This window comes from Amphibalanus amphitrite, unplaced genomic scaffold (genome assembly GCF_019059575.1).
Source record: "Amphibalanus amphitrite isolate SeventyFive unplaced genomic scaffold, NRLGWU_Aamphi_draft 001019F_arrow, whole genome shotgun sequence".
In the NCBI taxonomy this organism is placed as follows: domain Eukaryota; kingdom Metazoa; phylum Arthropoda; class Thecostraca; order Balanomorpha; family Balanidae; genus Amphibalanus; species Amphibalanus amphitrite.
This window is the reverse complement of record NW_024882513.1, coordinates 200,165-212,231: the sequence shown is the minus strand read 5'-3', so window position 1 is coordinate 212,231 and position 12,067 is coordinate 200,165. Positions and strand designations below refer to the sequence as shown.

The following is a 12,067-nucleotide window of genomic DNA, read 5'->3' as shown; positions in this document are numbered from 1 at the left end:
GCTCCCGTAACGCTTTGTTACACTGTCGTTTTCAGCCAAAGTTAGATGCCACAACGCCTGCGCCGATGGCGGAGCTGGGAAGGCGTAGATGCGTGATTTAAGACGGAGCAGCCCTTTAGAGCGTGCACGGCGACGAAAAACACCTTTCGTCATGCTGTGACGGTGGTGGTCGGTCTTTTGTCCGTGCTGGGGTGTTAGCCTTGAATTAAGTCGGCGTTTCGGCCTGAAACGGAGCTGGCTGCGTGCGGAGCGCGGTGAAGGGAATGCGGTGTGCAGGGAAGGTTGGGTGACGTGTAGGACCGCGTGCCGCAATCGGTTCGGACACTATGTGACTATGACTCGCAGCTCGGACTCTGAAAATGGACCGGAGTGCACTGGCTGTTTGGGCGTCTGCTGGCGTAATCATTCAGTGGGAATGGGCTGGATCCACTGAATCGACTGGGTACCTTCGATGCGGGCCAGGTTCCAGTCGAAGTTACATATATCGAAGTCCCTTGGGTAGAGTTAGCTTGGCCCCAGCTAGAGTTAACTGGGTCCTGGCCGAACAGGGCTGCATCCCGGGTGAGTTGAGCTGTGCTCTGTCTGAGCCTATATGCTCCCAGTTTGAGAGTGCTGGATCTCCCGACCTCCGAGCACCGTGTCCCGGTCGGATTGTCTGAGCAGGCCGGATCTCCCGCCCGCACTGACAGCCCACTGATAAATGGAGTCGTCACGCCGCTCGGGCAGTGCCGATCAGCCGACGCTTTTGTAACGCCGGCCTCGTTATGTTTGCATAACGTTCATCGTCGTATTCATGAATGGCGGCGCTATCCGTGTGGCCTGGTGGCGCGGTGCCCTGGGGGTCACAAGGGTCACCGAAGGTCAGCCAGGTCACCGGTGAACTACGCATCGTGAGCGCTCGCGGCGAAAAGGGGCACCGCTGAGGCTAGCTTGTTCAAAGTCGATCCCGAAACCCACCCACTAACCAGCATTGACAGCACAAGATACATTCATCTGTGGTGCGTCCCTTCTTATCCAGACAATCCGCGTCTCGTTAGGCTAGTTTGTCGGTGATTGACAGCGTCCGTTGTCGTCTCAATGGGCTGATTATAGCTGTCCGGTGGGCCGTGCGTGGTCTGCCGCTCTCAGCAGCAGTGAAAGTCTCTGCGCTCCAGCCGCCGTGTCCGTGGGATCTGTAACCGTCACTGGACAGTGGACAGAGTGAATGTGACGGACGGAAGTCCGCGATCGGCTGACGGCTGATGTGTGTGCATATGAAAGGTCTCAGGCCGCCGGTAAATGCTATGTTTGGAGCCGCGCAGCGACGCGTGACTCCGGCGGTCTGTGCGAAGGTCGGGCCGGGGTCCGGTGGTGTATGTTTGTGACACAGCCGTGATGGTGGCCGTGACGGCGTCACGTCTGGGCCTCCGTATAAAGGCGGTCGGCTCCCTGGGAAGTTTGGGTTTCTACTTTTGACGTTGACGCTGCCTATTGGAGAATGAACATTTGCTATTTCAGGCTATTTTGTGCACCGTTACAATGTGTCCATGCTCGTTGTGCGCTTATATAGCAGCTACTGTCCTTTTTGAAGGGTTGAGACTTTCCACTGTGTATCTTTCATCCACTAACCTTGCACGTTTTCTGTTTCAGAGCGTTCGCCCAGGAGCTGGACTTTTACAACATGCAGCTGGACGCGGCACTGCGCAAGTTCCAGGCCTACTTCCGCCTACCAGGGGAGGCGCAGAAGATCGAACGACTCATGGAGGTCAGTTGGAGACGCCACGGGGGTCGCGAGCGGAGAGGGGAGGGGGGACAGTCGCCGAAGGAGGCAGGAAGGGTAGTCATTTGTAAGGGCTGACGTTCGACTGAAGACGGCGGCTGTGACCGTGGTGTGACTTGCGGCCTCGACGGGGTGGTGCCGGGATGATATTTAGAAATCTTGGTCATGGCTTCCTCGTGGTTTTCCAATAACGCCACTTCAATATGCTAAATGGTGTCATCATCTCCAAGCTACCCACAGTGGCGCGTGGTTGCGATTATCCAATATTTGAATGATTTTTTTTTCTCATATTTGAATAGATTTGAAACCACCCTTTCGCAGCGTAAACCGCCTGTAATCTTGCTGAATCATCCGACCACACCGATTTATGTAACGGTGGGACTCAATTTATGTAACGGTGGGACTCTTGCTCAATTTGATCCGAATTATATAGGCTGCACGTGACATTGCGAGGATTAATGGGCGGCTGATCTCGGATGCTGCTGCACGCTCCACTGGCTCCCCGTCAGCCGGCAGTAGCTGATGCCAAGGACGGAAATGTGCAGACGATTCTCCGCCGCCGTCAGCGAGAGTTGACCTTGACAGAGTCCAACGTCAACTGTGCTGATATGTTCCTTGTCGGTCTCATTCACACCAATATCGACACAGATGGTCGTCATTGGTCCATCTGTCTTGACGACTGCTCGCCGGCAGAAGGCGGCCGTTGGTACCCCGTTAGACCAGCCGCCGCGGTGGGCCAGTCGATTGGGGAGTGGCACGCATCCTTCGCGGCGATCAAGGCCGCCGGGTGCAGCCGGTCTGTCGATGATCGGCGACGCTCAACCGGCCGGCTTACGGTCACTGCGACTGCTGTCGCGGTGGTAGGGTTCTGTGTTTGGTAGGGACGGCGGTTGGCAGTTGGCACCCTGTAAATAGGCATACCTTCGAGCTGGTGGAAAGGCGTTAGACTGTTGCTCCCTAGAACCCGATTCTTACGTTAATCAGTTTGAAGGTGGCAACAATCGGTTTCCATTGACTCCAGCGGCACCAGAGACCGCCGCTAGTCAGATGCCATCCTCTTTGCCCCATTATGTAGCCATTCCGAGTGCTCTTCACATAAAGCATACCTACTCACACATCGCATGCATCACATAAAGATCCTTCCTCTGTCTCTGTGGTTTGTCCTGAAAGTGGATACCATTGTGTGTGCTATGTGATAAATATAACCCGTTGAGGTGCAGCCTGCCGTGTCGCAATCAGTTCAGTTGACCATCACGCTAGTGTCCATAAGGCGCACATGGCCGTGTCAACCGCGCCTCCATCGTAATTATGTCTGATGATAGGGGTGAGATTGGACAGCGCTCTGTGTACCGACCGATCACGGGGGAGAAACCTGAGAACACCATGAGTGTCGACATTGGCCTGACCCATTCGCTCTTTGATAAGTGCGTGGTCGATAATATGATAAGGAGCAGGATGAGTGGTGGTCAGCGGGTTAGTCGGGATAAAACCGACTATTTGAGGCATTTTAGCAGATGCTCAATGCATTGTAACATGTGGTGGCAAAGGGCGAGACCCAGGGAGTATTTGTCTTCAGTTGAATGTGATATTCCTCGGTAACGTTAAAATCAAAGGAGTTGGACCACGGAGCCTGGGAGCCTCCCGCTCATCCGTGGTATTAATGAAGACCTGTCAGCGCGGCAGTCACCCGTGCGAAGATAAAAGCCCCCGTGCGCGTCTGCAGCGGCGCCGATGCAGAACCCTGTCACCACCCACTCCCAGCCGTGCAGTGGTGAGCGTCACCAGCACCACTCCCAGTGGTGTGAGGAATCTCCTCAGTCACCGGCACCAAAGCAACTCTCCATAGAGTACTCGTGCCGTAAAGGTGCTGGGAAATCTCTCTCGGCCGACCCGCGGCGGCGGCGAAAGGGGGCGTGAGGCCGGTTTTTACCCCAGGCACAACTCGTTGCCGAGCCGTTCAGGCTTCAGCGGAAAGTAACCCCAGGCTGGTCTACTGGGCTCACTTTGACGTTGACTGCGGTGGTAACCGCCGCTGACTTTCAACACGTTTAGGTGTTTTAGTGAGGGATTCGCACTCGTTAACTTCCTAGGAAAATATGTGGTTTGTGTCATGACGCGAGTCGATTGAGTCGTTTTACTACGGGAGGCTGCGGACGGTTTTCTAGCCCTTCAGCACTAAAAAGCTTTGTCGGAGTCGCTCAAAGGCAAGCTGCTTCTCAAACATGACATTTCAATCACCAAGCGAGCTATCTGCTGCACAGATGTTCACTATATACAGTACCCATGGCTAACCATTTTGTGTAGCCGGACCTCTGTGAACCACGTCTATGTCGGATGCGTGTCGTGGTCACCTGGTCTATTTACACACAAAAAACTGGGTGTGATTGAGCAGAGCGGGGAGGAGTCGGTCGTGGCCGACTGGTTCCACCGGTAACTAATGAGAGTTAGTGAGCCACGGCCGCCCGGACCGCGAGTTACCTAAGTGTGGAACTACCCAGCGCCGAGCCGGCCGGATGACGTCACACCACGGCCAGTGCCGGCGCGGCGGCAGACTGGCCGAGATTGGCATGGTCTTAACTTGGCGAAGAGGCATCGGACGCCAAACTTCTGCTGCAGCTATTAATCACATTTCATGTGTTTCTTCCATGTGTATGAGCTATCAAGTCCTTTGAATACCTAATGTGTAGGTGAGCGTACCTGCATTTAGCAGTGTGTGCTCAGTGCTATGCTATGTGGATGGGCACATCCGACAGTCGACACACTGCGCAATGGATTCCGATATTGCTTGGCTGATTCTGGCTTTGTGTCTTCGAACGAACCATTGAAAGGGAGGACGTCATTTTTAAAGGTTGTTAGGTGCACTGAAACGTTTTAAGATAAGCAACTGCTGATTGAATTTCTGGCGAGGGTTGGTGGAACGCTCTGTTTACAAATGAGTATCTACCTACCTAGTACCTACCTGCAGTGGCAAATAACTGGGTCGCGGTCAATTAGGCATGATTCACGAAGTCCCTTATCTTTTCTTAGACTTATTAAGCCCAGTGTGCAACATTTGCGTCTTTTCGCGTTGTATCGGGTAGCAAATGAGAAAATCTGCTTCTTCTCCACAGCCCTCAATTCAAGAAACCGTCCTTTTCCTTATCGCATCATTCCAGAACATAATTTTCAAACATGGGTATCCTCCCCACAAAAAAAAACTGAAGCAGTTTCCTTCGGCTCCAATGCGCCGCTCGCCCAGGGAGACGGAAGTGTTATATTCTCGGCGGTCCAGTCTGCATTCTGCAGCACACTCAAACTTGGCGGACCCCCAGCGCACGACTGAACGATTCGTATTGTTGTGAGTGACTGTGACAATTCACTGGTGGTTTCGGAATAATTAACAGGCGGTGCAGCCCAGTGCCTCTTACAATGAATTACAGTGGCGAATGCACTATTGCAGAGAAGAAATGGATTGAGCAGATGCCCAACCTCGCTGTATTATCAACTAAACATTAGGTACGCTTTACATTTTAATCAGGCAATCATGGAAACAAACGACTTGCGAGTTGCGACCCATCCGCCTTACATATTTTGGCAGAATGCCCCTGAGTCGGCTAAACTACACTGCATCTCTTCAAACCCTAAGTATTTTACAATTTACCACTCAGCTATGCAACAGGCTTATAATTCACTGCTCAAGTCTCAACCCCTTTTCCCTACGGTCGTCAAGTTAGATGTAAGTGAATCCTAATCTATAATCTAAGATTCGGAATCAGGTGAGCCCCTACGATTTGGACCAAACTTGGTCAGTGGATAGTACGTAACGTCCTGATTACGATGCACCCAAAATCTAAGCTCGGCCCGCCATATTTACGAAGTTACGGATGTTTGAATTTCAAGGTCATTCGGGAGAGCCCCTACGATTTCCGTCAAAATTTGTGTACAGACACTCTAGATGCTCCTCATTACGAATATCACAAAATTTAAGCTCGGCCCGCCATATTTACGAAGTTACGGAGGTTTGAATTTCAAGGTCATTTGGGTGAGCCCCTGCGATTTCCTTCAAAATTGGTATACGGACATATTACATCCTCCTCATTACAAATATCATAAAAGTTAAGCTCGGCCCGCCATATTTTTCAAGTTACGGAGGCACAAAGTTACGGAATTTCAAGGTCATTCGGAGAGCCCCTCCGATTTTCGTCAAAATTTGTATGCGGACACATTACATGCTCCTCATTACGAATATCGTAAAAGCTAAGCTCGGCCCGCACTATTTCAAAAGTTACTGACGTTTGAAACTCACTGAAATTCAAACATCTCTAACTTTTGAAATAGTGCGGGCCGAGCTTAGCTTTTACGATATTCGTAATGAGGAGCATGTAATGTGTCCGCATACAAATTTTGACGAAAATCGGAGGGGCTCTCCAAATGACCTTGAAATTCCGTAGCTTTGTGACTCCGTAACTTGAAAAATATGGCGGGCCGAGCTTAACTTTTATGATATTTGTAATGAGGAGGATGTAATATATCCGTATACCAATTTTGACGGAAATCGCAGGGGCTCACCCAAATGACCTTGAAATTCAAACCTCCGTAACTTCGTAAATATGGCGGGCCGAGCTTAAATTTTGTGATATTCGTAATGAGGAGCATCTAGAGTGTCCGTACACAAATTTTGACGGAAATCGTAGGGGCTCTCCCGAATGACCTTGAAATTCAAACATCCGTAACTTCGTAAATATGGCGGGCCGAGCTTAGGTTTTGGGTGCATCGTAATCAGGACGTTACATACTATCCACTGACCAAGTTTGGTCCAAATCGTAGGGGCTCACCTGATTCCGAATCTTAGATTATAGATTAGGATTCACTTACATCTAACTTGACGACCGTTTTCCCTATCATCTTTTTCGCACCGTCAATCGCCATCTGCGCTGCCCACTGTCCAGCAAATAATCCGGCCGTCTCCAGTTCTCTGGCAGGGGCTTCCAAACTCAAGCGAACTCGCCGAAGTTTCGCCATTCAATGCGCGGGATCTGTACAATTGAGTTTGAGAGCCTCTGGGTTTGCTCGGCGCGCCTGCGCTGCACCGTTGGTCCGGCCAAGTGCGCGAGTGACGTCATGCTATAAGCGTCATCCCCCGACCAAAGTCACCAATCAGAGCCCTAGAATCGACTTGTAGTTCCACACTTAGGTAACTCGCGCCCGGACCGCCGGCGCGAGGTTTCCTGATTGTGGAGACCGCCAGTGTTTGTGTGGAGCTGTCAGTGCGGGTTTGTTTGATAGACAGACCCGCTTCCTTCCTGATCCTGCACCGTACATACGCACGGCCGGAAAACGGCGACCGGTTGTCCAAACAGCGACACCTTTATCGGCTGTGCTTGGTCGGAATTAACGACCACAGCCTCTGGTGACTGGTAGACTGGGAGATTCACATTTTTCGCTTCGCTTGTGTTCTGATGATAACTATCGTGAGTTGAAGCATGTGATCGCTGCGTTCCCACTCTCAGGAGGCGAGCTGCAGTTTGACACTGATGCTTTGGCTCGTTCGCTGGAGGTCGGTCGACAGATCCTGCGGCTAAGCTCAGTCGGTTACCGTCGCGAACAGCGGGGAATCTTCCTATAAAGAGGCTCATGTCATCAGTGCAAGTGCCACGCTCCCACAGCCGCCGAAGTGTCGGTACGCTGGCGGCGGGACCGGCGTGAGCCCAATCTGCAGGTCAAGGGTACCCGGTGCCGTCCGGCCGATCATATCCTTGCTAATCTCTTCCTGCCGAGTGAGCTGGTTACGAGCGGCCAGGAGTTCCACGGAGGGCGCTCCGTACCGCCGACATCGTGCAACGTCCAAGGCTAATGAGTGCTCACGGCTAATGAGACGCGCACCGAGGCCTTGACTCGTGAACTCGTGAGCTCATGAGCTGTGGTGAGAGGAGATGCGACGGATGTGCCGCTTTTAGCTCAAGCGGGGAGGCTTCGGTGTTTCGCGACGGCTTGCTGCTTCAAGACACGCACGGAATGGGACATGTTTGTGTCCGTTTTTTTCTAGGACCCACCACAGCCGGGCCTTACCGGGCTCCGGTCGGCTGGTCGGCGGCGCTGTGCCAGTGTGCTGGGCGCACATGCCGTCCGAGTATGGTCGTGAGATACCGATCGGCGCGGCATGGCCCGCAGCTCACAGAGGACCGGTCAGTGTCGACCAGCGCCGGCGGGTAGCGTGACCAGTCTCCATACACACAGAGACCACTTTCGCCGACCGATCGGTCAGCTGATCTGGCCTACCGGCGCATCAGCCGGGCCGTGGACGGCGGCGGGTGTGCCGACTGCCGAGCAAGGATACACGGCAAGCTGGGGCGTCACAGGGGACTGCATGAAGACAGTGCAGGGGGCTCACTTTGTGAGGCTGAGTGTCGACGCTCTGCTTGGATACTGGGTGGAAGGCATTGCTGACTGCAAATTGTCATTGCAGTCAGTGCGCCGTAACGCCCCAATAAACAAACAAAAATTGATCTGACCGGCTTGGTGTTTGCCGTGGCGTCTCCGGCGGATTTCTCCGGACTGGCCCGCTCCGGGTCCAGCCCACCCGGTCTCTCGCTGACCGGAGAACAGGGACCTCTCCCGGATACTGACCGGCCAATGGTGCACCGGTGACCCAGTACCGCCGACCGCAGCACCGGTTACAGCACTCTCACTGATCGCGCACTGCACCGCAGCGCGCCGGAACAGAGCTGTAATGGTGCCTTGTTACTATACCTATCGCTGATCTTAGTAGGGTTACGTAATTCGTACGCAAGGTACTTTTCATGGGCTTAGCCGCGATCCTGTGTGAACGGGAATCTCCGAATAGGGGTGCGATGCTGCAGGACGGAATACTACTGGATTGTTATATAAACATTATACGAATTTTCGTTTGGTTTTCTTGCCCATGGACACGGTTCCGTATAAACAAAAGTTCCGCGACCCTGACCAGCTCGTGACGGCATCTAGCTCATGGGACGTTAGCAAACGCATTTTGATTTGACGGAGTGATACTGTGACTGACGTGAGTGCCCTGTGTCGACCACTGATATCACTTGCCCGTGTTCTATGCCACATGCCCTTACATGGCGTGTCATGACGCAGATATACTGACGTTGAATGCTGGATGTCAACTGGTATCCCGTTGTCCCGTACTATAAGCATCACAACCTGACGTGACGTCTTGCAACTGATGCTGAGTAGGTACTGTGATTGCCTCTGACGTCTCACTTTCCATCACAACCACGCTCCTGCAACTGACGTTATCGCTTGGTGTTGCCTCTGACGTCCCGTGCCCCGTCTTCCTCAGGTGTTTGGCCAGCGGTACACGCAGTGTAACCACGAGTTCGTGTCCAGTCTGAAGACGCCCGATACCGTCTTCGTCTTGGCCTTCGCCATCATCATGCTCAACACGGACCTCTTCACTCCCAACATCAAGCCCGAGCGGAAGATGAAGCTGGAGGACTTCATCAAAAACCTGCGCAGTGAGTATCGCGTACAGGCGTCGGCGGGAGGGCTCTGTTGAGGGAATCCTGTCTGAGGAAACTGGCTGTGGCGTGGGCCAGTTTACTGGGTTAGGGAAATAGTCTGTTTGTTTCAATGGTGTGACGTGTATGTATGCATGAGCCGGTGCTGTTTTGTTCACGACTCGATGTTAGTTGTTTTCCTTTTGATTGTTTCCTGTTCTTTCCTCGGCTTTCCTGTATGTTTAAGACGAATGCCTGACTTTTGTAGCACACCCCTTCTGGGTAGTGTTCATTAAACTCTTCTCGTTGAGTGGTTAGTCAGGACGCCTGTTGAGCATAATAAATAATTTAATGCACATATACGATCTCTCATCATCAATTGCTGGTGTAGGTGACTAAGTGCTTTTATTTGGTACACTGCCACTTCTCGGGTCTGAACGGATAAGTGACATGAGCATAGATCATCTGCCTGTTGGCTCGCGCTGTTCCTCAGTGACCGCCCTTTTAGCTAGCTGCGGTTCTTCAATCGAATGGGTCAGACAATCCCTGCCCTATGACGGAATCCACCCGCACCGGTGCGTTTCATCTGTTGACCCCGGCTGACCTATGTCGACCCCCGCTGACCCCTGTTGACCTCAGCTGACCTGTGGCGACGGTCCTTTGTTGCGTCACGTCTCTTACACGGCCGAGCGTTACTAATGGGTTTTACTGTGGAGGGATGTTGGTGAACCGCACGGTAGTAGGTAATTGGAGTGATCTCTGGCTCTGAGATCGAAGTTCGTACGGACTCAGATTCTCTGTCGAGACTGCTGGTGTGATTTATCTATCCTTTAAAAAGGACGAAGGTATACGAACAGAGCTCCATTACCGGCTGGATCGGTTAGGACATGCCTCAATCCTCTGCTGAGACGGACTGAGATTGAAAGCAGTATACATTTGATATCTGACTGAGATGGGGAGTGTGTCAAAGTTGTGACCCGCGAAAAGCACGAACACTGAGCTGGTCTGTCGTGTGCACTGTTTCTCCATCCTGAGTCAGTGTCTAGAGCTCAAACTGCGGCCAGCAAAGCCTTCCGTTGTTAATTAGACACAGGACTGTAAGTTGAACTGCGTGTTAAAACTATTTTCAGACTCAGTACTTCCACATATGGCAGTACCAAAATTGGACAGCAACCACGCGGCACTCGGGAATGTGGTATCTACACAGAACGCACATTTCAATTTATAGACAAAGTTTCCGTGTACTGCACTGGTGGACTACCAACCAACCCCCAGAATCGGGCACTAGAACACCTGACGCACGCTGGCAGTGCGTGCGTCTCCGTTTTCCTGCCATTATCCAGTCGGCGACACGCGACCACCTTGCACACTGGCACGGCCCGGTCGCCGCTCACGGACAGGACCGAGTTTCCTGTGAATCCGTCCCGACCTGTCCTCTGGGTGGACACAGTTGGGTGGGTTTTACAGGGAGTAATGAGTGCTGGTCGGTCGGGAAGAGGTGTCTATGAGTTGGATCATCCCGCGAAGGTATCTCGTCGTCGTCGTAGGCTGTCGTGACGTTCCCGTGAGTCTATCGTGCCATCTACCTCACGAGGATGTGACTTGTGTGTGATCAGGCTCTCGTCCCGTTCGCGGTCTTGGAGGTCTCATTATCACAGGCCTACAGTCAGTCAGTTTCAGTGTAGGGTGTTTGCAATGCGGAGTTCGCTGGCGCCAACGTCCGATTCGCTCCATGCAGTCGGGTTGCCATGCTCGGGCCATGGTTGAATGGCCTGATGAGTTGACACGGGTGCGTTCTTGGAAGTGTTGGATTCGTGCGGTCGGTTGATCCATGCGACGGTCAGATTTACTGGGAAAGGATGTCAAAGACAGATGAGTGTCAGTCGTCGACTGAGACTGGTGACTGGTGGTCTGTGACTGACAGTCCTCAGAACTGTCAATGCCTGTTTGTCGCCACTTGCTTCAGGCAGATGCCAGCTTTTGTACGCTTGTATCCACATTAAGAAGCACATCTTGATTTTCAACATTGAACACTGCTGTCATTCCTGAACATAGCCTTGTAGGCTGTGTTCCGCCTTGTAGCCTTGTAGAACTAAACATTCCTCAGCAGTGAACATACACCATACAAACTTGTTTTCTGGAAGTTGAGGTGAAGGAACTTTGCTGGTCAAGCCGGCGTAGTTTTATTTATGTGACCATCATGATAGGCGGGATGAATGACCATCTGATTACGATGGGTTATTGTCAGTTCATCTGGATATTTTCCGGTTCCACCTGTTCACTGATTTATTGTCCATGCCTGGTCAGTGATTATCACGACTAGTTTGTGAACGAATACGGCACCCGGGTCACCTAACTGTTGATCTACTGCGTCTTTTGTTGATAAGCTGTGAGGCCTCGCTAAACCCGATATGAGTGACCGCAAATAAGCCGACGTCGTCCCTCTCCTGTGTTGCTTGCCCAGCACTGGCGCCGACCAGCCTATCTCCACTATATCCCTCCATGTCTGTGATAGTGTAACCGTCGGCCTGCTGTACTACCTGCACCTGCCGCGGTCCATCCAGACAGACTGCTGCCGCGGCGGCAGTCGGTGTGTTATGTTCATCTACTGTCATGTCCGCTGTCAGTCAGTCACTTCGCAGCCCCGTCACGGCCCGTGTATCTGCTGCGTTTTACGTCTGCCTCTGTCCATCAGTTGTCTAGCCTCCACCCTCGTCAGTTATCCATTTCACTCATCCTTCTGTTGTCTGTGTGTTTTTTTTTTCTTGTTATTTTACTGGAGTGACTTCGACTGACATTCATTGGTTGCAAACGTGTTCGTGATCGTTGAATAATCACAAACCCTGTC

General features: G+C 52.2%; 1 protein-coding gene across 1 annotated transcript in view; it reads left to right on the top strand.

The window, feature by feature from the left end:
- The window catches only part of LOC122369245 (IQ motif and SEC7 domain-containing protein 1-like), a 60,500-nt gene that overhangs the window by 43,255 nt on the left and 5,178 nt on the right, over window positions 1–12,067 (top strand). Inside the window, exons 8-9 of the mRNA XM_043343830.1 lie at window positions 1,630–1,744; window positions 9,063–9,237. Of these exons, the coding sequence (XP_043199765.1) occupies window positions 1,630–1,744; window positions 9,063–9,237 (290 nt within the window). The remainder of the gene's footprint in view (window positions 1–1,629; window positions 1,745–9,062; window positions 9,238–12,067) is intronic.